At 36.8% G+C, this 26484-nt stretch overlaps 1 protein-coding gene across 6 annotated transcripts in view; it reads right to left on the bottom strand.

Moving 5' to 3' along the window:
* The window catches only part of ZFPM2 (zinc finger protein, FOG family member 2), a 486710-nt gene that overhangs the window by 363900 nt on the left and 96326 nt on the right, over nt 1–26484 (bottom strand). For 5 of the 6 annotated variants that reach the window (XM_054497587.2, XM_063669020.1, XM_054497588.2 and 2 more), the window contains exon 2: nt 24592–24750. The exons of the other annotated variant lie outside the window; for it this stretch is intronic. In XM_054497587.2, the coding sequence (XP_054353562.1) occupies nt 24592–24750 (159 nt within the window). The remainder of the gene's footprint in view (nt 1–24591; nt 24751–26484) is intronic. 6 annotated transcript variants of the gene reach the window in all.

Genomic DNA, 26484 nt, shown 5'->3' with positions numbered 1-26484 from the left:
CTTCTAAAAACTTCCAAAGTTACTTAGAAAATACAGAATTTTCAGGAAATCATGGTTACAATGAATGACACTTAACATGACGTTAATATGAGTTTTGAAGTTAAAATTCCATACATTTTATTTTCATTTCTATGTGTAGCTTCATAAAATGAATTTAAAAACTGTAATAAAGGTAAGGAGTAGGAATGTAGAAACCCAGGGTCAGCTCTGTTGAACTCAGTTTACTTAACAGAAAGCATGGATTCTAGTGGATATTAAAGAATAAAATACATAAACCACACCACTGAATCCCATGTCTGAAATTGAAATATTTTTGAAAATATTTTTCCTTTCAGAACTATCAGAATGAACACTAATGAAATTCCCTCCATAAAATATTGAGCATCTACTATGTTTAAGGAACTGTGGTAGGTGCAGGATGATATTTACAGAAAAAGACAGTCCCTTTTTGAAAATAAAAACACAAGGAGAGTAAGTTGACAAATAAAAATGCAAGGTAAGGTCCAAGTTTTTTTTGTTGTTTTTTTGTTTTTGTTTTTGTTTTGAGACGGAGTCTCGCTCTGTCGCCCAGGCTGGAGTGCAGTGGCGCAATCTCGGCTCACTGCAAGCTCCACCTCCTGAGTTCACGCCATTCTCCTGCCTCAGCCTCCAGAGTAGCTGGGACTCCAGGCGCCCGCCACCACACCCAGCTAATTTTTTTTTTTTTTTTTTGTATTTTTAGTAGAGACGGGGTTTCACCGTGTTAGCCAGGATAGTCTCGATCTCCTGACCTCGTGATCCGCCCTCCTCGGCCTCCCAAAGTGGTGGGATTACAGGCATGAGCCACCGCGCCCGGCCCCAAGTTTTCAAAACAAATTTCTAAAACATTTCTAAAACAAATAAGACCAAGTCTCAGCAAGCATAAAGGCACACCGTAAGAAAGGCTCAGGAACAAAAAAGGGTTTATCTTCTGTGCCCCATTTTGCAGGTTACGTAGACGCTAGCCCTGAACTAACCAAGTTCCCTTCTGCCTGACTGTACCTGCTCTGGCCCTTCTCTACTGAGCCTCCTCCTGCTTCTCTCAATCCAGAAACTATGGGATGAAAGCCTGGTGAACAGGAGGTTTATGGTATCCGTTTGGATTGGTCAGATCCCAGGCCATACCAGTAGTCTTTGAATATCACTCCTACATACACGTTAAGTACTGAACTAATGTCATATAATTAGCAGACTGGCATAACTGGAATCGCAATGTTAGCTGTGGTGGAGAACCCTAATGTCTCCTGGACTTTCTCTGCTTGTCCCTTCTTGCTGGTCCCAATCTGCTCTCTTCCTTCTTGGCCCTGCTTTGTGACCCAGGGATCCTGAACTCCTATAGACTCCAACACTAGGGTGCCCTTGGCCTCTGATTTCTTTTTTTCTTTCTTTCTTTTTTTTTTTTTTTTTTTTTTTTTGTTGAGACACAGTTTTTGCTCCTTTTGCCCATTCGGATTATCAGAATGAATACCGATGAAATTCCCTCCATAAAATATTTATTGAGCATCTACTATGTTTAAAGAACTGTGGTAGGTACAGTATGATAGTTACAGAAAATGACAGTCCCTTTTTGAAAATAAAAACACAATTAAGGAGAGTAAGTTGACAAATGAAAATGCAAGGTAAGGTCCAAGGGTTTTTTTTGTTTTTTTGTTTGTTTGTTTGTTTTTGTTTTGAGATGGAGTCTCACTCTGTCACCCAGGCTGGAGTGCAGTGGTGTGATCTCGGCTCACTGCAACCTCCGCCTCCCAGGTTCAAGTGATTCTTCTGCCTCAGCCTCCCAAGTAGCTGGGATTACAGGCACGCGCCACCATGCCCGGCTGATTTTTTTTTTTTGTATTTTTAGTGGAGATGGGGTTTCACCATGTTGGCCAGGATGGTCTCCATCTCTTGACCTCGTGATCCACCCGCCTCGGCCTCCCATAGTGCTGGGATTACAGGCGTGAGCCACCGCTCCCATCTCTTGGCCTCTGATTTCTGAGTTCAGCCACCGGAGGCACTGATAGCATAGCAGAGGATCAGAGGTAGGAGGAGAGAGAAGTCAGGTATTCATCCCTTATTCCCTTCCTTCTTGATGGTCTTCAGTTGCTAGCAGTGACTGTATCGCAGAATTAGAGCTCCTGTTCTATGTTGCCCTCCTGCTCCTGCATCTTCTCTCATGTCTTTTGGGACCAGAAGTGCTAACAGCTTCCTACTGTGGTGAACCCTTAGATGCTTCCCATCCCTGGTTCGTTTCCCTAGTCCCGCCCACACCTTGTGCACTATCCCTTCACCAAAATACCTTTAGTTAAACCCAGTGACCACATCATCAGTTTCCTGATGGACTCTTACTGATACACCCCATTTCTTCTCAACTTCTTATGCTACTTTTATGATTTGGGGCCAGTCACCATGTATGCAATATTTTGGGTGCTACTTTCTTTAAATTGACTCACTTTTTAATAACTTATTTCATAAACTAAAAAAAACCCCAAAAATGTATTTTAAAAACAAACAACATATATGAAAAACAAAAACTTTATCACTACTACAAAGGGAAAATCAGTATCACATGCCAAAAATAGAAAGTAATCACAAAATAGATTCAACAAAAATACAGATAATACTATTAAATGCTAGCTACCATGTCTATTTAGACTCTGAGTTTCTATCTCATTGCTTTGTATTAGAAAGAGTAGCAAGTACTAGAGGAGTATTTAAGTGATAAATGGTAATATGAAATTGAGACATTCTCACTGATATACAAAGAATATAAGAAGCTTGAGAACATTTTTACCATTGATTCAAGGCTATTTAATAAAATATCAGTTTACCATCTTAATCTTCTTGAGTGCCACTAGGGATACCTGACCCAATTTGGGGAAACATTGACCTTTCCAATACTTAATTTTTCATGGAGGCTAGAATCTACACAATTATTTACCACTTAGGTGAGTGACCTTTTCATTACATTTCCACAGACTAAATGGAGTTTCACTCTGGGAGCTAATTCAGGGATGTATACAAAAGGAGTTGTTCTCCCCAATGGTAAAGAATAGAGAATATACCCTACAGTTTTTAAATAGTATCCACTCCTTCCAAACACTTTTCTTATTCCTTATGAATCTTGAAACACAGGGATTTGAGCACCAGAGGGGACTTTGGAAAACAGGAAAACATGTAGCCCAAATTAGATCAATTTACTATTCAGGAAATTGATGCACAGATAGGGTCAATAACTTATCCATGGTCTTACAGCTACCATATTAGTTTCTGCATAAGGAACTTCCTCAACTCTCATGTTCCGGCAATAAGTGCTTCCCACACATCACAGGGGTGGCAGACTGAAGCAGTTTTATGTAAATCTCCTTTCCCCAACAAGCAGGATAGTAGGGCTATGGCATCATAAAGGCCACCAAGAACAGCAGTTTGTACAAGTTTATCAATTAAATTTGAGTCTCCTAATTGCTAGTCTGGCATTCTTTCCAAAACATCCTTTCTCTTTACATCTCTCCTCCAGTTGAGGAGAGAACCATGAACACCTGAATAATAATCCCAGAGCAACCCATTAACAAACAACCATGAGGCCACACTGTTAAAAATTATATAGCCAAGGGCCCAGATAACAGAGAATAAAATCTAAGCAGAACCACTTAGAGAAGTTATTTTATATTCTGGTATTAACTGTATTGTCCTTACATTCACACAAAGGAGTAAGCCTTCCTGCATCTTACTGTTAACATTTTAGTTGGAAATACATGGAGCTATGCAAAATTCAATCAATCATTAACATTACTCACACATATTTTTGAAAATATAATGAGAAATATGAAAAAAAAACAGTGCTTTCTGTTGAGGACCATATAATCTAGTTGGGGAAATAGGCAATATGCATGAGAGCAGTAGCCACTGATAAAAACCTACAATTAAGATAGTTCATGAATAATTCCAAGTGGTAAGACATAAAGTATAGAAATTCAGAGACCAGAAGCACAAAAAGAGACTGACCATGAAGAAGCCATATAATGAATTTTGGAGTTCTACCTTCATGTTGACTGCAATGAGATGTACTGGAGGTATTTCAGTGGGGGGACTGATATGACCCTGTGATACAAATACAGTAATCAACCTATATTGACTAAGTTCCTATGAACATAACTTATCAGACTTCCGGTCTTTTGAGTTCTCCCTTATTCATTCCGTAACAACACTCATGTCTCAGACATTCTCTCTCCCAATTTTTGTGAGACCATGGTTAAGTCTACCCCAAAATATTTTATTAGGCAAATTACATATTTTTGGAAGAAAAAATAATGAGAAAAAATAGAAAGGAGTGTGTCTGGAAGAATACATTGCCGAGTAATCAGAGCTACCACAAAAATTAGAACTTAAAGAAAATGATCCAGTTCAATTGATAAATGTTCACCTCTGCTAAACAGAAGTCATACAAAGTGTTCTTTATTAGTTCATTAAAACACAGCTTTTTCAGGCCCAGGCACTGTGTTGGGCACTGAGAATATAAAACAAACGACTTCTCTCATCTATCACATATAGACCAGTGTAGGATATAGACAGATCAATAGGGAGTTGCAAGCTGGTGTGATGAGTGTTTTGAGGGGAGAAGTTCATGATGGGACAGGAGCACACAAGCATGACAACAAACCCAGACTTGATGCCACAGAAGTTTCTTGGAGGAAGAAACCAATAAATGTCTGAAAATTTGAAGACATGAAACTGAACTCTGTAAGTTTAATATTCTGATGCTACATGACTAGAAACAACTTTTTATTTTAATTATTATTATTTTTTTTTTGGAGACAGAGTCTCGCCCTGCCAGGCTGGAGTGCAGTAGCACGATCTTGGCTCACTGCAACCTCCACTTCCTGGGTTCAAGCAATTGTCCTGCCGCAGCCTCCTGAGTAGCTGGGATTACAGATGCGCACCACCATGCCCATCTAATTTTTGTATTTTTAGTAGAGATGGGGTTTCACTATGTTAGCCAGGCTGGTCACGAACTCCTGACCTCTGATGATCCACTCACCTGGGCCTCTCAAAGTGCTGGGATTACAGGCGTGAGCCACCACTCCCGGCCAGAAACAATTTTTAACATTAAAAATGGCAGCCACCTTCCCAAAGAGTCCCATAGGAAAAAGATTATGGTAATTAAGTTATTGGGCAGGAAACACGGCAGCTTGAAGGTGGTGAAACTAGATAACTCAATGATGTAAGAGTATAATCCAGAAGACGTTTTAAGATGCTAAAAAGTACTTCAACTGTCTAATGGCTGACCGAGTGAAGTCCTTTCCTTCATTCAGTATATGCCAAATTTACCCCTGATCATTCTCATCCAGTATCTGACAGAAAAAGAAAATGGCAAGATGAAAATATTGTAATTCAACCTATTAAGGGGTTGATTGAACTAGTAGTTTCATATGATTAAAAAACTTTCATTAAATGTCACTTAACTGCCAAATCAGAACTGTAGAACTTAGATTTCAACCTGGTAGCAATACTGAATATTGATAACCTAGATTCATTGGATGATTTGCTCCAATTTGTTTCATTCATTACAAATAATTGGAGATACTGAAAATAAGTATTGTCGAATATTTAAAGAAGCACTACAAAAGTAGTTAAGTATACACATTTAACAGCTCAAAATAAATTACATTTTGCACATATTTTAAGCTACTTGTAAAACTAAGTAAGGGGTATGCAATACATATCACATTAATAAAAAAATCTGGAGAGGAAAGAATAGTTTAAACTTTCTAATTATTTAATCTTTTCTTAAAGAAAGAATGCAAATAAAAAAGGAAAGATGACTAAAACAAAATAATCTCATACGAAATGATAAATTTGGATGTAGAAAACAGAATGGATCAGAATTTAATTCATATTCATTTCAATATCTGCTATATGCAAAACACTGAAATCATAGAGATGAATAAGGTATAGATCATGTCATCAAGACCAGATTCTATATTAAATCTAAACATGGCTATCATCTCTTAAGCACTACTCAGCACTTCGTATATTGCTAAATGTTTTATAAACATCACATCAACAGCTCTGCCATGTATTAATATTCCTATAGTTCAGAAAAATGAACCAAGGGGGAGAGATGTGGAAAGATGCCCAGGCACATTACTAGTAAGTGGCAGAACCAGGATTTGATGTCAAGTTAGTCTGACTCCAAAGACCATGCCCCTAACTTATTAGGACATTACCATGAAGTTGACTACATGGCAAGCAACAGAGACAGCAGGATGTGATCTGACAGCTGCTTTCTCCTTATCATGTTTAAGTCCCATTTCTTCATTATGGTTGCATAATTTTTTTTTTTTTTTTTGGAGACGGAGTTTCGCTCTTGTTGCCCAGGCTGGAGTGCAATGGCTCAATCCTGGCTCACCACAACCTCTGCCTCAAGGGTTCAAGCGATTCTCCTGCTTCAGCCTTCCCAAGTAGCTGAGACCACAGGCACACACCACCATGCCCGGTCAATTTTGTATTTTTAGTAGAGACGGGGTTTCTGCATGTTGGTCAGGCTGGTCTTGAACTCCCGACCTCAGGTGACCAGCCTGCTTCAGCCTCCCAAAGTGCTGGGATTACAGGTGTGAGCCACCATGCCCAGCCGCTTGCATATTAAAATAAAATGTTTAACGGATTTGATCTTCATAAGCACTATTTTTTCCCTAAGGTTTACTATTTTACTTGGCACTTAGAAAAATCAACTACATACAAATGTTAATCAATTACCATTGCTCACTGAGCACTTAAAAAATTAGATTTTAGTTTCATTCTTTTTACCATAACTTACTACAATATCATTACATTTGCTAATTAATTGCTTTCAGCACATTCTTTCTATTTAATAAATAAAATGTCATAATTTTCCAACTTTTAGACCCTTCATCTTCTAACTTTATCTCAGAAAACTAGTTCTTATTTTTATGGTAATATTTTGACATACTTCATTTTTTAATGCTTTTTACTAATGAAAAATAAGTGATTAAAATAATTTAATCAAATATGAAATCTTTGAATTACTTTTAAGAAACTATTTTTTTCTCACAATAGAGACTTGCTTCTTTCCTTCCAATATATTTATTCTCATGAAAAAGTTATAAATATAATTTTATTTTCATATTAACCCAAGCTTCTTCCTAGTTTAAATGAAATTGACTTTATTGACCAACATTTTTTTTTACTTCTATCCATTTTTGATTCTATGTTTGAAATCAGTACTCTAGAGTAGCTTAGGAAAACTGGAATGAATAATTAATAGCAAGATAATAATGACAAGTTTGTCAAGATACTGCTTCACGAGCTGTGTTGGTAGGAAGAGGAAAGGAAGACAGAAAAAGGATGCCAAGAAGAGAATTACAGAAAGAGCTAGGAAGTCATTTGACATCCATTCATTTACTTTCTAAATTTTTTATTCATATACTTTTAAATAGAAATTTCAGTGTATTTTCAGCAAAGCGTAAACATATTTAATGGGATAACCACTATATATATATCCAGCGACCAATTCATAAAATGATGAAATGGAATAAATGTCAAGCAGTAACAAAATCTATAATATTTCTAAAATTATGGCTATGAAGTTAATGGTTTTCTGTTGCAAGATTAAACTCTTTTGTTACTCTTTTAAAAGACAGCATACGTATTTTGTGGGCCTTTCCATTTTTCTTAGTCTAGGTTTCAGAATCAATGAGAGTCCTACAGGAGGAAATTGAAGGTGTTATTGAGCAATATAATGCGTAGCATAAATGGCTCGGGGAAATGCACTTGAATATAGTCTTTGAAACACATGAAACAGAATCTTTAAATACCATCTTAGGTATTGTTGGTAAGGTGGTAAAAGTAGTGGCTCCACTCGCCAGGCAAAAATAATTTAAAAACCGCAAACAAACACCTTTTCACTGAAAGTTAAATACTTCTGTAGAAATTAAAGATTTGCCACATTCCGAGACAGTCACTTTTTCAGCACAGAATAGCAGCAGTGTTTGAAAGCAGTCATGCAAGCAAACAGCCCTTCTCAACCTTGCTCTTTTAATCCATGTAGTTCCTATCAATATTAACCTCTTATAGAAATTCTTGTACAATATAACTATTGAACTTTCTTGACTAGGAGTGTTACTGTAGCTGTTAGTCATCCCTATAATGTATTTTGCAATCAGCTAAATCATCAAAGTATTTTTTAACAATGAACAGTTCAGAAGTGACAGATCTACTTTCTTGTTCACAACTGCTTATCAGAGAATAGATATCACATATGTTTTCCAGGTGCTTCCTATAGTTAGGATACCTTCACAGAAGCAGCTCATGAAAGATAAGGTCATAAAAGAGATGAAAAATGTGTGAGCTTCATACACTTATGGTTTTATCATCAGACAAGATAGCTTTGGTTAAAGGACTGTAACAGTCAAAAACAGAAAACTGCAGCTCATACTGAAGGGCGAGGACATTAAAGTTTAAGATTCAGTTTGTGTTTGCTTTGCCTAATAGCCTCACAATATTGTGTAACTTAAAACAATTGTTTGGTTATAGATTATCCAAACAGAAATGTCATGTTAAATTAACTCTATGTTAACAAATTATAGACACGATTTTATCTCCAGGAACAAAAATAAAAACATGCAGCTGTTCCCTTTATGGCAATACCTAAAAAAAAATTTAAAAAAAAATTAAGAATTTCAACTGTTTGAAAAGAATAGACTCATTATGTTTGTGGATTCCTATCCTGGTTTCTAACTCAGGTGTCCCTTTGACTTACTACTTATGTATAATAAAATGTGGAGTTTTCCCATCTTCTGGATAGTTATATTCAATATACAATTATTTTTTAAAAATGCATGTGACTTCTTTGTAACTTATTTGGGGCTTTCCTATCTGACAAAATGTTATTATTTTGACAGTAGCTTCAGACTCCTTAATATGAAAGATTAAGCAAATCAAAAGACTAGAACCCACATTTATTTGGCTATACATCTGAGGACCGCAGATGAGGAAACAATCCTGAAACAGTTGATAACAGTGGCCCAGGGCTAACACTGTCATGTTGAGAAGAAACTCAATTTCTTTTTTCTTTTTGAGATGGAGTCTCGCTGTGCCTCCCAGGCTGGAGTGCAGTGGCGTGATCTCGGCTCACTGCAAGCTCCGCCTCCCGGGTTCACGCCATTCTCCTGCCTCAGCCTCCTGAGTAGCTGGGACTACAGGCTCCCGCCACCATGCCCGGCTAATTTTTTGTATTTTTAGTAGAGATGGGGTTTCACCGTGTTAGCCAGGATGGTCTCGATCTCCTGACCTTATGATCCGCCCGCCTCGGCCTCCCAAAGTGCTGAGATTACAGGCGTGAGCCACCGTGCCCAGCCTCAATTTCTATAGTTAATGCATGACTACTGCCATTTGTAGTGCTTCATCATAGCTAGTAAGGGGAAAATATTGAAAATACGAATGTTTATGTTTATCGACATCATGTAAAAGTCACAATTAAAGTATTGATAACTGAGGAAGAAAGAACATTGAATTACTGAACACAGTACTGAACATTTATCCCTGCTATCAATATTATCCTCCATGTGAAAAGAGTTTTTCTCAAAGTTTAAGTTCACTGAAGATTTGATGCATAAGGGAAATTTCCACGAGATAAAATAAGACAACTTTTAATCGGTATATCTCTCGATAATTTTATTCTTCATTATTTCTCTCAACGAGCACATGAAAGGGTGAGATACATAAGCAAGTGTGGGAAAATAAGGCATTCAAGGCATTCTATTTTTTTTTTTTCTTTTGAGTCAGAGTCTTGCCAAAGCTGGAGTGCAGCAATGCAATCAGTTCACTGTAACCTTGAACTCCTGGGCTCAAGCAATCCTCCTGCCTCAGCCTCAAGTAGCTAGAACAACAGGCCCAAGCCACCATGCCCACCTAATTATTTTTATGTTTTGTAGATATAAGTGTCTCACTGTATTGCCCAGGCTAGTCTCAAACTCCTGGCCTCAAGTGATCCTCCTGCTGCAGCCTCCCAAAGTGCTGAGATTACAGGCATGAGCCACTGCACCCAGTCCAACATTCTATTTTAAATGATGTTTCTAAAATTTATATTTCAAAGCTTATATTTAAATAATTTTTATTATCCCTTCCCCTACCTTCCCTTCAAAAAGTCTCACTGTAACTAATATCATTCCCATCAGAGGAAGATTCTAAATAGCTAAGACATTTCTTGTTCCAAAGAAGAGACACAGTAACACCTTATGGTCTCTAAATGAGGATATTCTGTACTATAACCCAATCACAATTCTATTGTTCTGCTAGCAAGAAACCACTATCCCTTCTGTTTGTCGGCCTCTGTGTTTATTTAAGAATATTATTTGTAAGCAATCACTCATTATCAAAGTGTTCCATTGTATTATTAAATAGGACTTTATTTAAGCTACACATTCAAAATGCTAAGGCTGGAGAAGTAGCCAATAGAGAAAGCATATTCTAGGCCTAACAAAGGCATCGTTCCATATCTGAATGCCCTTTATATAACACTAGTTCAAACACTCTAATGATGAATGACTCTCAGAGCTCACAAATAAGGACTAACATTTCTTTCTCCTGACAAATCCTGTTTTTTCCTCCTGCTTGATCACTGGAATTATCTTCCTCTTCCATTTTCTCTCTCTACTATGGCTTATGGAAAGCTCAGATTTGCAATTTCATATTTCAGCTTTCAGAACATTTATCTTCCTCTTTATGCCTTGCCTCTACTATTTCCTGTCCTTAGCCTTATGATCATTGACCTTCCTGGTCTCTCTGGCCCAACTCACACCCGTCTCTATTGCTCTCCTTGTATGCTCACCAGGCTGGTGTCGCTCAAATGCTGTTCCCTCTACCTGAAACTCTATGACTTCTTTTTTGCCGAGTTAATGCCTCGCCAACTTCTATTCCAGCTTAAGGGTCACATTCTTTTTCTTTTGTTTTTTTTTTACTTCTGAGACAGAGTCTTGCTCTGTCACCCAGTCTGAACAGTGGTATGGTACTATCATGGCTCACTGTGGCCTCAAACTCCCAGGCCCAAGCAACTCTTCTATCTTAGCCTCCCAAGTAGCTGGGGCCACAGGTATGCACCACCATGCCCCGCTAGGTTTTCTGTTTGTTGTTTTTTATAGAGATGAGGTCTCCCTATGTTGCCGACCTGGTGTCAAACTCCTGGGCTCAAGCAATCCTCCCACCTTGGCCTCCCAAAGTGCTGGGATTACAGGTGTGAGCCACCATGCTTGGCCAAGAGTCATATTCTTACAGACATTTTCTCTGACCTTCCTCACTAGATCAAACCACCCTGAACCATTTGCGTGATTATTTTATTAATGTCTGCCTCCCCACTATAAGGTAAATTCTATGACATCCAGGACCTTCCCTGTGTTTACTTACCATTGTATCCACAGCATGTCTCACATGTCTGACATAGCAGGTGTTCAATAAATATTTGCTGGATTAGCTAATGCAGGAATGTTCAATGTACTGACTGCCATTATGCTTTCATTCATTAATTATTCTAATAACCAAGCAAAGCAAATAAAAGCTATGCATTTTATATAATCTGAAAACCCTCCATAGTAACATAATTTAGAGTTGGGCATATGGCCACTTGACAACAAAACAGAGGCTTCTCTTTTAGCATGGACCACATCATAAAAATAAGTTGTGGGCCAGGTATGGTGGCTCATGCCTGTAATCCCAGCACTTTGGCAAGTCAAGGTGGGCGGGTCAGCTGAGGTCAGGAGTTTGAGACCAGCCTGACTAACATGCTGAAACCCAGTCTCTACTAAAAATACAAAAAAAAAATTATCCAGGCATGGTGGGGGGCGCCTGTAGTCCCAGCTACTCAGGAGGCCGAGGCAGGAGAATCGCTTGAACTCGTGAGACAGAGGTTGCACTGAGCCGAGATCGCTCCATTGCACTCCAGCCTGAGCGACATTGTGAGACTCCATCTCAAAAAAAAAAAAAAAAAAAAAAGTTGTGGACAATGGGATACAAGCCAAAGAGTCCTGTGGCCACTTCTGGGAACCTATTGTTACAGCTGCACCTAATCCTAACAGAGTTTCCACATCTCTGGGAAAAAAAAGAGTATTCTAGGTCCCATCAGCCTCCTTCTAACTCAGATGCACATCTAGCTTCCAACACCAGAGATAGTCCCAAATAAGTTATCACAAGACGCATTCAGACTATTTTTACTACAAGGTCTTCCAACAGCATCTCCTCCCTCAGTGCCAGCAACAGGTTCTCGGCTGCTGGTGATAACACCAGAAAAACATAGATAATACCCACAGCATTTTCCAGAGTTTCAGAAATGTAGAAATTCTTTCCCTCTCTCTTCATTTTTTAGCATAGCACTTTCAAAATCAGGCTTTTCATGAATATCTGTGGTCTCTTTAGGCAAAGGGTAACTTATCCTATAATGATAATAGATTTGGAATTCAGGTATCTAATATAAACACAAACTCTTTTTGTGAATCTGTTTGGTTTTCCAACAAATTAGGAAGTTGAAAACAAACTTAACATTCTTGATCCTGGTTGTCTCCTTTGAAGATCACTAATACTTACAGGTACTAAAAGGGGTTGATTCAGGCTTGGTGGGGACCAAAACTTATACAATTCAGGGGGCCTCCTTAAGAAAAAGAATTCAAAGTCCCACCTAAAAAATTAGGTACAGGGCCTTGGGAGGAGTCTGTCCAAGTGAGGAGTTTTGAAGTTTAAGCTTCATTAACCTCATAGTAACCATAGTAAAGGTCAGAAATATCTTTCTCAGATAAACGGTACTGCCCCAGTGCTCAGGTGTTCAGAAACCCCTGTCAAACGAGCCTCAGAATTCTGAAGCAATACCCAATATTTATTTGAATTATCCAATTGTCCCACACTGTTTTGAACTGTCCTAGGTCTATCATTTGCTAGAAAAATAATTAAACAATTGTGAAATAAACTAAAAAGGAGAATGAATACATCTAATACATTTGACAATGTTAAGTGTGAAAATAAGATGCATACTACATAATTTTTAATATATATTCCTTTTATTAATAATTTGATATTTTTAGGGGCACCTTAAAAGTCACCCAACACAACTGCCAATATTGTAAATAAAACACATCTGAGTTGGGTTTTCCTTAGCATATAAGCTACTTTCCTTGTCCATTTTTTTTAATATCACTTTGCATTTTTGTAGAATTGTTGTTTCTCGTTAAAGGTTATTGTATTTTGGTATTCCCTTTAGGAGTCAGCCACCAATACAGAATATAGGAGTACAGAATGCACAGATTAAATGAGGCAGATGTGTGCTGGTGAGTGGTTTCACATTAGAATGAGGCACATTACCATAAGGAAGCTTGGGAGTGAATGCATTGTTTCCTTAATCAGCCCAAGTTTGACACTATTTCCATATATATATATATATCCTTGTCTAACTTGTGCACGTTTTCTTTCCCTTCTTAGGTCACTCCTTCTTAGGTCACTGTATCTTTTTTTTTTTTTTTTTTTTAGGTCACTGTATCTTTAAGAAATGAGAAAATTCTTTATGTAGTCCTCTTTCTGCCTCTATACATGCATGATCACATACGGCCACACATACATATCCATGCTTACCAGAAACAGGTAACATAGGTTCTCAGTATTGGTTAACTTGCCTGGGCCATAATTTGCATTGAAAAAAATTACAGTTTACATAAGACCTAAAATACAGTGTCTTGAGCTAATCATATAGCAACAATAGAAATTACATCAAATCACATTGTTAAATACATAGTAAGCAAAGTGTTTTATATATCTGTATGATAGATTTCCAGCTTGATAAATTTATATCATTAAAAATAATCCTGAAAGAGACCTTCCTTTCTGTCAGAAAAATATAATCACAGCCTACTGTCTGTGCAATTCCACTTTCCATCTCTGCTACGTGCTAAGACTTGGTAAGATACAGCCACTGTCAGGTTTCAGAACCGTTCCTTGTCTAATCTTTCTACTTCTCCAGATCTTTGATACAGAACCTGTTAGAATGCATTGCTTACTTTTCCAGTTCCTATGTTTATCTCACTTCCACTCTTACCATCTGTTGTACTGCATTTCCTTCAGAAAAGTGAAAAGTTTTCACAGTGCCCAGAGCTTTCCCTGCAAACAATGCCCTTTTCCCCTCTTCCTTCCTTCCTTTCTTCATTTTTTATTTAGTCTTATTTTGTGTTGAGGTCAAACTATTTTAAAGAGTTCACTTTGCAAACATTTCTACAAGCCTGAAGCTCTTATCCAAATAGTTTTGATGGATTTGTAAACATTCCTGCCATTTATTACTGGCTTCTGCCCAAATACACACATTTTGGTGTGTCCTCACTCTTTTAAATTACCTGAAAGCAACATCATAAGAAACAGGCAGTGAGAAACTGTAGCTTATTGAATGTTTTTAAAACAAGGTAATATAATTTCAGTTAGTATAATGAGACTAACATGCTTTCAATATAGCCCCTTACATTATATCAAAACCTCAACTCCCCTTATTACAAAATGGTTTATATTGATAGAGTCTTTAAAGAAGTACCAAAAGATAGAAATATTTTAAGAACATCCCTAATTCATTTACGTTAGCCTTTTTGTTTATTTGGTTTTGTAAGCACCCTTATTTTTGACTGACACGTCATGTACAATAAGTGTTTATTAGAAAATGCCCAGTTAAAAATACCTTGAATAAGTGAGCTTCATACTTCATATATCTAACCTTCTTCAGATGTTTTCCTCTCCCTCTTTCTACAAGAGTTATATCATAGTGGACATCAGGAAGCAGAATTAGTTCTCTATTTTTATTAAGCACCAATAATGCAAGTTTTAATTTTGTGTTAGTCTTTAGTAGTTTTGTTGACTTTGGCCAAGTTGCTGAGCCTCTGGAAGTCACAGGCAAAAACAGCATCTACCGTGTAGGACAGTAAGCTGATTAGAGATGATACATACACAGGAAGATGTCTGACTTTCGGGAGCAGTCAGCAAATGGACGTTGTTATTACCATTATTAAAATTATTATAATTGGCATATAGCCCTAATGCCAATCTCAGGAATCTCACTGAATGACAAAAAAGAAGCTGAAACAGCAATCTGCATCCTTTATCAGTATTTACTTTATTGGTGCAACACATTCAGTTATTTTTACTTGACCTTTTAAGAACAACAAAAAGTGGCTGAGTTTATTACTATAATTAAATTCATCGCACCACAGCTTTCTACATTTCCCATTACACAGTCTATGTTTAGGCCTACCAGAGATAAAGATATCCCATCAGGTAATGGATGGGCAAACACTTTAATATTGCCTGTTGCTTCTCAAATGATAACAAAAACATTGTGAAAAATTTTACATATTAATAAGAAAATCTACATTTATGTGCGAAGATTAAGAGCTTTTTATCAAGTTTAATATGCCTCAAAAATATCTTTGGCAGACTGCACAGTTGAGATCTGTTGGTCAGCTCACAGAAAGAATGAATTTAGTTTGTCATATGCTAAACAGTAGTACATATTATCATATATTACTTATATAAATGACCATGGGTCATTTCAAACGTTGTATAAAATTAATCACTTTAATTTGGTTGCAATTGTTATGATGATACATCTGAAATGAGAGATGAGGTAAGTAGACAAAGCTTTATCTGACCCTTACATGGAACACTGAGTCATGAAGCAAACTTGTATACCTTCCGATTCCATCAAAACTAAGAAAATGTTTACTCTCATAAGAACAGAGTTCCTTCACATGCTCTCCCATTTTTCCAACAATTGTGGTTTTTTAAAAAAAAATCTCATTCCAAACAAAAACCATGTTTTGGGACTTTTAAGATGGCTATAAAAGAGTGATGCCACAAGGTCATAAGGTATATATTTTTTCAATCTCATGAGATAAAAGCACTTATAGGACACTATTTTTTTGTTTTCAGGTGGAGTCTCACTGTGTTGCCCAGGCTGGAGTGCAGTGGCATGATCTCGGCTCATGGCAACCTCCTCTTCCCGTGTTCAAGCAATTCTCCTGCCCCAGCCTCCAGAGTAGCTGGGACTACAGGCGTGTACCACTGCACCTGGCTAATTTTTGTATTTTTAGAGATAGGCTTTCACCATGTTGACCAGGCTGGTCTCGAACTCCTGACCTCTTGATCTGCTAGCCTCAGCCTCCCAAAGTGCTAGGATTACAGGTGTGAGCCACCGCCCCGGCCTATAGGACGCTAGTGGGTAATTTTACATTCTAAAAAGTATTACTTCTCATTTTGCATGGCTATATGATTTACCTAAGAAAAACTAATGATTTTAAAATAAATTTCAAGAAAAAGAAGAAGTACTGAATCCAGGAAAACAGAGACTCTGCCAAGGAACAATAATGTCATGTGGAGGGAGGGGGAGGTGGCGGAGAAGGGAAGGGAGGTTCCTGCCAAGCAAAGCTGGGGGCTGTTCAATCAGCCCTATCAGTGCTCCATCAGTGTCTCCACTCCAGCCAAATCCAGAGAAAACAAGGAGTCAAAGATTCAGGTCAATAAGCTTACAAGCGATTTGCACAAACAGTTCCTCCAGCAAGGTAAAAAACAAAGTCATATTGGCTTTTCTTTTTTATTCCTTCTCTTTGAACTCCCTGGTCCAAACACACCCTGGAAATGTCAATGTTATATGCAAGAATTTAAAGAGCTGAGCTTCTTAATCCCGTTAAGAAAACAGGAAAAAAGTTGCCTGTAAAGGTCCCCTTCCTTATTGAACTCAAAGTGATTATGGTAGAGCTGTCTTATGCAGCTTCTGATTCCAGTTACTCAAGCATCAGAGGAGGCAAAAACATGTCATTAAAGGCATAACCAAGGAGGAAAGAAAGCATGTTCATTGAAAGGATTTATAAAATATAGCGAAACAGACTTTCTGAACTAAAAGTAATAATAAACTGAACATAAGAAAATAGGAAACAAAATACTATGATGTTTGACATGGGATCAAATGAAAAACAACGGTTACTACTCCCACAGCCAAAACTGCATAAAGATACAGTTAAAAAAGCATTCTTTTTGTTATTAAGACTCTAGATAAAACTTTTGTTGCTTTACCTTAACATTCAGGGACCAGGGGCAGGCAGGGATTAATGCCAATAACCTCAACTTAGATTTGTTACAGGTAACAAGGAGGAATATGGCTTTTCCTCCGTTATTTCTTAATCTGTAAACAAAGCCACAAAGCTACAGGAACCAACAGAAAGAAAGGAGGATGGGAGGAGGGGGGAAACATTTCAATGAGCCTGGAAGCTCATTCTGTCAATAGAAGAAGTTGAGTACGACGATGAAACTGGTTCTACTTCTCTGCCTCTTGATCTTTCTAATTCAAGAATGTGGAAAGACATAGAAAACACAAACCCAACTCTGCTATTATGGAAGGGAACAAAGTGACTCATATCATCCTCAAACACCCCCAAACTGCTGTTCTGGAAACCACATTAATGAGCTACAGATGGAGTCTCATCAAGCCCTTGGCTACAGGGATAATTCTGATTGGAGTTATCTGTATCCCCTGACAGCTTCCCCATTTTACCTGTTTCAGTTTCCTGCCTAACCTTTCCTTTCTGCAGGCCTTTCTCCTCCAGGCATATACAAATTATGTCGTGGCCATGTCTTACCGCAACTCTCTTCTGTGGCTCACACACTATAGTTTATTTCCACAATTCTGTTCCCGAAGGCTTCCATAGTCGTGGGAATCCAACAGATTCCAAGAGCAGCAGGTTCTACAGGTATGACAGTGCCTCTTCTGCTCCCCAGCTCTCTGCTGTCCTCTTCTGGCTTCCTATAATACTAACCTCATAGGTACTGCAGACTCGACTCAGTACTGGAAGCTCATTCCTTTCTCTCAAGTCTCCAATCAAAGTTCACCTTCCCCATCACTCTTTATGAAATAGCATGTGTGTGCACACTATTTCAACTCTACCAACTTTGCCTGCTTTATTTTTCCTCATGGTCCTCTATCTCACCGAACATTATAAAATGTGATTCAATTGTTTATTGCCTCTCTCTCTCTCCTCCTGAGAGTGGGGATTGACTTTTGTCTAAGGCTGTATCCCAGTTCTGAGAAGAAGGTCTGGCAAAAAGCAGATGCTTAATATATGGGTTGAGTTGTATTGAATTTGACCTAGTGAACAGAAGTGAAAGTTTCTGCCAGTCCTATTAAGTATCTGATTATGTTTGCTTTCGATTGGTATTAATTACTTATGGGGCTAACATTAAATCCAAGTCTGAATAACCCAGGTTTTTATTCTATTTTCTTTAATATGCTTTACATTTTTTATGTTAAAGAATCTTTAAAATAACCTTTGCTTTCTGCACACTATGTGGACTCTTTTTGAATGTAGTGAGAATTTCCACTGTTACACCATATATCTTTCCTTATTTTATGTATTTCCATCATGACCCCTCTTTTTAAACCTAATATTTCCAAACTGAAGAGCTCTAATTTTAGTTCATTTCTCTCGGGCATTACTATACCCAAGAATGTCTCTGACCATTCTTCATATCTAGATGCAAGGAAGAGGCATAAAGATTTTTCGTCTTCCCAAAGCAACTTTGATAGCATCATTTTCCCTTCTGGCCTTTGTTTTAAAATCATAACATCAGCAAACAATTTGTAAGGACCCTTTTCAACTTTTCTAGATAATCATTGTAGATAATTCAAAGTTGACTTACATGTAGTTTCTTTGGGTTTATCTTTGTTTTTTGTAATTCAATACGTTTTGGGGGAAGAGGTGGTGTTTGGTTACATGAATAAATTCTTCATTGGTGATTTCTGAGATTTTGGTGCACCCATCACTTGAGCAGTGTACACTGTTCCCAGCGTGTAGTCTTTTATCCCTCACCCCCCTCACCTGAGTTATCTTTTTTATATATAGCATTACATTCTACTAGCATCCAGTGACATTGATCTGATTCTTCCTGTTCACATATTTTGTGACAGTCTCCTGGAATTTATCCCAAAACATGTTTATTTCACTTTACAATTATTAATTAGAACTGTCCCATGCCAATCCCACTCTGAAACTCACTGTCTTTTGAGTTTATCCAAGAATTGCTCATATATAGGCATTCCCACCTGCCAGTAGTGACATAACTGCAAACGCCCGAGGTTGCTTTCCAGACCACCTATATTTCAGTTCATATTGGTTTGCTTAGTTCTACAAATACATTGATGTACTTCCATGTCTGGCACATAAACCAGAAGAAAGGCAGACAAAATAACTGAATCGAAAAATTCAGTACCACAGGAAATATGTAGCAGTTATGGGCTGAGTCTTGATGTCTTCATCATCTATAAATTCAAGGAAATAATTTTGCTTGTTTCCTTCCTCCCAGAGATACTGTAAGGCAAGATGCCACGTAATCTAAACTCATAAACAAAAGATGACAATGTAAATTTAAAGTATTGCTTTATATTTTGTTAAAATGTTTAAAATCTAAAGGTATCAAAGTAAATTTCAAGTAGCATCTTTTTATCAACATAGTTCATTTCATTTCAAAGAAATGAAAAATAGGAACACGAAATGTGCAATTAATCCAAAATAAAAAGAGACATAGGAAATGCCAATAGAATTGCCGGGTTCAAATTTTAAGCATGCAACTATAACAAGGGTATCTCTGAGATGGACTTATATAATTAAGAATTTTATACATTAATGCTAACATAAAATTCTGACCAACAATCTTGGACATTTCTGTGGAATCTTACATTATAAGAGTGATTTGGGTCTTATTTAATCACATGGTTTATAATGACTAGAAACTTTACTAATATTAGTAAATGCAACTTTGAGACTTGTAGAAAAACTTGCCCTTCGACAAGAACATAGATAATATCAGTGTGGAACTGAGAAAAATATTACAATAATAAGAGCCATTGAAGAACTATAATTTTAGTTCATCACTGAAAATATCCTGTATAATAGAAATGCTCAATTTCAAAAGGAAGTAGAAACTTTATAATAAGCTATGTCTTCAGAAATGTAGAGTTTTTCTTTAAAAAAGTTATGATAACATATGATTGTTTTTATATAAAATGCAGTTGCTAAAATATGACTAAAAATATGTAGTAACTCTATGTTTATCCTCAGTATGCTCCCCTGATACTGTGTCAAAATTTCTTGTTTGGAGAACTTAGACCTTCTAGCCACATTTTTTTATCTTAACTTTTAAGATATCCTTTGTTTAACAAGAAAAAAAATTCAATGTACAAAATTTTTATGCCTGGGACCCATATAAGTAACTAGGTCACGGGTAAATTTTGGTCATGAGTAGCCTTTAGACCAAGAAACTTCCAAATAATCCAATTCATTTTCCAGTAAATATCAACAATTTTTAAATTGTCATAAATGATTTAAACTATGTGCAAAAAAAAGTTTCATTAATGAACCCAAGATATTATTATTAATTATTTTCTTTTCGAGATGGAGTCTTGCTCTGTCATCCAGGCAGGCATGCAGTGGCTCAATCTCGGCTGTCTGTAACCTCCACCACCTCCCAGGTTCAAGCAATTCTGTCTGCCTCAGCCTCCCGAGTAGCTGGGACTACAGGCACCCACCACCACACCCGGTTAATTTTTGTATTTTTAGTAGAGACGGGGTTTCGCCACATTGGCCAGGATGGTCTCAAATTCCTGACCTCAGGTGATCCGCCTGCCTCAGCCTCCCAAAGTGCTTGGATTACAGGCGTCAGCCATTGCGCCCGGCCTAAAAATATTTTTCTTCAGAGGAACATGTCTTATTTGCTTTTCCAGTAAACGACACTGGCATTGTTAACCATTTAAATACTTCTACCTTTTTTTTTTTTTTTTTTTTTTGAGATGGAGTCTCGCTCCCGTAGCACAGGCTGGAGTGCGGCGGTGCGATCTCAGCTCACTGCAACTGCTGCCTTCTGGGTTCAAGCAATTCTCCTGTCTCAGCCTCCCTAATAACTGGGATTTTAGGCACCCGCCACCACATCCAGCTAATTTTTGTATTTTTAGCAGAGACGGGGTTTCGCCGTGTTGGCCAGGCTGGTCTCCTGACCTCAGGTGATCCACCCTCCTTGGCCTCCCAAAGTGCTAGGATTACAGGCGTGAGTCACCGGCCTGGCAACTTCTACTCTTTTAATTGCTAATCTGTCCTCTTCCTCACAATTGGCAATAAAACATAATTATGTGTCACTGAGAAAAATTGAGAATTTCAACAGAAAGATTAGTTTCTAATTTTCCAGAGAGAAAATATTCTCTTTCCATTGTAGCTAATCAACTTAAGTGAAGAATGGATAGCACTCCTTGCATGACCTCAAGGGACGAAAAATCTATCAAAGAGTTGTCTTTCTTTTGTACCAGTTCCAACTGACTTCAGTGGGAATTCCCTGGTCATACATTCTGCAAGAGTAAAATAATGAAATTATTTTCCTATCAATAGTAATATTACTATTTATCCTGAAAAATATCATGTGAAAATAAGAATTGTTATTCCCACCCATTATGACCTTCTACTTTCAAACTAACTAAACATTACAGAATTATCTAATACATATATGTTATATATTATTTAATATGGTCTCTATATCATATACTAAATATTACTTTATGTACATCTGACATTAAACATTTTTCCAACTGTTTATAAAAAAATTAATATCTACTGAATCTTGTTCAGAACAATTGTAATTTAATGTTTTTTCTTAATTCCTAAAGGTCCGTCATTATTTTTCATGAGTTAGGGCTCTGACTAGTATAGCTGGAGTGACTGTCCTAAGACCATAGTTACATCATCATGTAAGCATTTGCCATAAATCTATTTTCTCCCAGGAAACTACTACCTTAAAACTTGGAGTTCTTTACTCTTTCATTAAACATAGCCCTTAACCAGAGATAGTCCCAAAATTTGCAATTCATACAGTAATACCTATCATACTGCCTTCCTGGATGAATTAAATTGACAAAAGGTATAAATTCATACATTAACTCTTTTATTCACCTTCTAACTCTCAGTTCCTCTCTTTACTGCAATATCACAACATAAGGTAGGTCTTCTACAATGCACAAAAGGATATATTTCCTAATAAGAAAAAAAACTGAGATGTCTTCAAACATAAATTTAAAAATTATCCATCTCCAGACAGCTTAGATTTATTGCCATAGCTACATATCATCAAGAAATGGTTCTAGCAACTAAGGAAAATATTAATTTGGCTTGAAATCTGAGTCAACACTAAGAAAAAAGGCTATTCTGTTCATACTTTTCTCATTTTCAATTAAAAATCTCTGATGTAGGAGACAAGGACCATGCTACAAGTCATCTTGAGGTCTACATAATTAAGGGGGTTTTTCGAATTTCAATGTGTCAGGTGCCATTCGGTTTCCACAGTTTTAGGGCCTGGGGTTCTACTGACCACAGGGATGGGAGCTGACTGACAACTTTTGTTTCTGACATTTTTTGCTGACACCATCAACAAGAGAAAATGATACTGGAACTTTTAATGATTAAATATATACATGGCCACCAAGATATGTGAATTGACATTGTTTTGAGAAGCTACACTGACACTCTTGATTTGAGAGTATGAAGTCTGATTAACAAATTCAAACATACACACACACAAAAGTCCACTTTATTATATTTCTCTGCGTAAAAAACAAACATGTCTGAGTAAAAATGGTGCATACACAAACACAGACAGACCTACAGAAACAGACATACACTTCCAGTCAAGCCCTCTGCAAAAGTAGCCGTTCTAAACCAAGAAAGTGATTCAAGCATTTGTGAAAACTGTACATTGGTACAGGAGGAGATAAAAGACTTGCAAAACAATCAGATAAAAATAAATATATAAGAATCATGAGAAACCTTAAACCAACTTATGAAAAAAGTAAACAAATGAGTATATATGCTCCATGAGAACATAGTCACTGGCAAGGCCATCTGGCTCCAAGTCATGGTTGGAAATAAGCTGTGATATGTCTCAAGTGCTTCTTGGATTACATTGTTAATATGTCAAAAAAGTATCTAGAATGCCGCAATAAACATACGTGTGCATGTGTCTTTATAGCAGCGTGATTTATAGTCCTTTGGGTATATACCCAGTAATGGGATGGCTGCGTCAAATGGTATTTCTAGTTCTAGATCCCTGAGGAATCGCCACACTGACTTCCACAAGGGTTGAACTAGTTTACAGTCCCACCAACAGTGTAAAAGTGTTCCTATTTCTCCACATCCTCTCCAGCACCTGTTGTTTCCTGACTGTTTAATGATTGCCATTCTAAATGGTGTGAGATGGTATCTCATTGTGGTTTTGATTTGCATTTTGATTTGCACTTTGATTTGCACTTTGATTTGCACTTTGATTTGCATTTTGATTTGCATTTTGATTTGCACTGATGGCCAGTGATGGTGAGCATTTTTTCACGTGTCTTTTGGCTGCATAAATGTCTTCTTTTGAGAAGTGTCTGTTCATGTCCTTCACCCACTTTTTGATGGGGTTGTTTTTTTCTTGTAAATTTGTTTGAGTTCATTGTAGATTCTGAATATTAGCCCTTTGTCAGATGAGTAGGTTGCAACTTGGAACCAAGCCAAATGTCCAACAATGATAGACTGGATTAAGAAAATGTGGCAAATATACACCATGGAATACTATGCAGCCATAAAAAATGATGAGTTCATGTCCTTTGTAGGGACATAGATGAAATTGGAAATCATCATTCTCAGTAAACTATCGCAAGAACAAAAAACCAAATACCGCGTATTCTCACTCATAGGTGGGAATTGAAAAATGAGAACACATGGACACAGGAAGGGGAACATCACACTCTGGGGACTGTTGTGGGGTGGGGGGAGGGTGGACGGATAGCTTTAGGAGATATACCTAATGCTAAATGACAAGTTAATGGGTGCAGCACACCACCATGGCACATGTATACATATGTAACTAACCTGCACATTGTGCACATGTACCCTAAAACTTAAAGTATAATAATAATAAAAATAATATAATAATAAAGTTAATGAAATGGTCCCTGTCAAATAGAAAAAAAAAAGTATCTAGAATGGAGAAAGAATGTGTATTTTTTTATTTGACAATATCCCCAAAGCACCATCCTCACCGTTGAAAGTCAATATTAAACACCTAAAGCATTCGGTTTTCAAAAGGAATGAGCTGGAACCTTAGTTGAGAACTCTCTGCTTCATTCAGTGCTAATATTTAATGGCTAATTTAGTGCCTTGCAAACAATTAACATTCAATAAATTCTTGTTGAAAGAATGAATGAATAAATGATCAACATTAAATATATTACAGTTAATTGGCCAATAACATGAAGAATATGCATAGTTAATTGGCCAATCAACATGAAAATATTTGTTTCAATATAAAAAATTACTGCTTATTAGAATAGAGTTACTCATGTCCCTTGAAATAAAATTTTATGTTCAAAAAAATCTGCACTTGTTTTCAGACAGTTGAACTATGTGTCAGCACTTTGAGCACTGTTATGCATTTTTTTAAAACATTACAAAATCATTTAAGTGAACGCATATATTACATCCAACCATCAACAATTACCTTTGTTACAAAAGTATTCCACTTCTTCACAGCTCAGATTTTCAGGCCCAAATTCTGTGGAAAAGCTTTCCTCCAATGGAAAGTCTCCTTTGGAGATGATGTCTGTTTCCTCTGATGGACATTCTTCTTCCTCATCTTCAATGGCATCTTCAAGTGGCCCTTGAAAAAGAATCAGGGACACTGTACCAAAAATATCCAAGGAAGACAGTGAAATAAAATCCTTAAATAGAGCCTTTTTTTGTTACAGTGGTGAGGAAAATAATATACTCTAAGTAGTACCACCAAGGGGACTCACATAAGATAATGCCACATCCATATACACAAGAAACAATGACCTATGATGAAAGATCCAAGGAAACCAGTGTCAGAAGTTATAACATAGAAAGCAACCTGCATCTCCATTGCTTCCCCACCCCCAACATCAAGCCCCAAACTTATTTTTTTGATTCGCTCTTTAAGAGCAAAACTGTGCACTTTATGTTCATTTGTTAGAATTAACTGCCTGGTAAAGAGTACAAGTCTCTTTTACACTGTTGTACAATTTTACCTGAGATTTTAATAAAGATTTAAAGTAATTGAATGCATTTTAATTGAACTGAGATTTTAATAAAGTCTATACTTTTAAAAATCCATCTTAAGAGTGGATTCTGAGAAAAGATTTCATTATATGTGTTTGAGGCTTGAAGAAAAATTACATATTTCTCTCCCTGATGAAAGCATAACCCTATTCATAATTAATTGAATTTTTTCTGAAATGAAAAGTGGTTTTCTAATGAAAAAATGTAATTTGTATTTATGTGATACTTTTTCAGTAATAAAAATACAACTCCCTTGGAGAGAATGAGAGTGAGGTGCGCTACATTAATGGACCTATTTTATTGAAAGGAAAGGGAGGGCTGGAGTTGTTCAGACCGATCTGAAGTGGACTACATGGGAATACCACTGGGCTGATTGTGAATTTCTGACTGCCTCTAAAGAATCAAAGTAACCAACTCATTTTAATAAGTAGAAACTGCATTTGCTCCTAAAGAAGTGATGTGGCATTTTATCCAAAGAACACAATTGTGGTAATTTGTACTAATTGTCACTCATGGCAGCAGTCCCATCAGACAGGCTAAACACTCAAAGCTCAGGCAGCCTCTCACTCTCACTTTTTAGAAATGTGCTAGGAAATTTCCAGGGCCTAAGAAGCAATCTTATAAATAATTTAAAATAGTGCATATACTACAATTTATATATATATATGTAGATAAATAAGTATTGTATCTAGTGTTTCCCCAAAAAGCAAGTTGTAAAAGGACTAAATTCATATGACACCTTGGCATAGACAGAATAATTGGATAAGTTTAAATGAAGGGACATCCAACTAAAAATTTCTTACAGAGTCTCTTTGTCCTTTAAAAAAATGTGTTTTTCATTCTACAAAAGAGCAAATGTTAAGAAGAAAAGGATGCCCTAATTCCAACTCTGGTCATATCGTGTTTTATTATACATTCCGTATGCTCAAGGTAGAAGGTTAAAAGAACCATGGATTTTGTTTTTGCACCAACCACATTCAAAAGTCATGCATCTCATATTAGATTTTATCTTATTAACTGTTTCAAGTTTAAAATGTATAATCTTTCACCTTTTAGAATAATTATGTCAAAGAGCAAGACAAGCAAAGAATATATAAAATAGTAAGAATGTAAAATATTACAATCCTTAAATCATTTATTTGATAATTTCAAGAGATAAGTTCAATTATTAATGCTAAGTCTAATGAGAACTATAATAGAATATTTCCCTTATTTTTTTTCAAAAAATGTAATTATAACAACAAATTTGATTAAAAGAAGACATGAGCTATGTCATTTGTTTCATGTAAGAGTTTCAAAGCACTTTCTATTTTTT

Source organism: Pongo pygmaeus, chromosome 7 (genome assembly GCF_028885625.2).
Source record: "Pongo pygmaeus isolate AG05252 chromosome 7, NHGRI_mPonPyg2-v2.0_pri, whole genome shotgun sequence".
Classification (NCBI taxonomy): Eukaryota; Metazoa; Chordata; class Mammalia; order Primates; family Hominidae; genus Pongo; species Pongo pygmaeus.
Note: the sequence above shows the minus strand (reverse complement) of the source record. Positions and strands in the feature narration are given on the sequence as shown.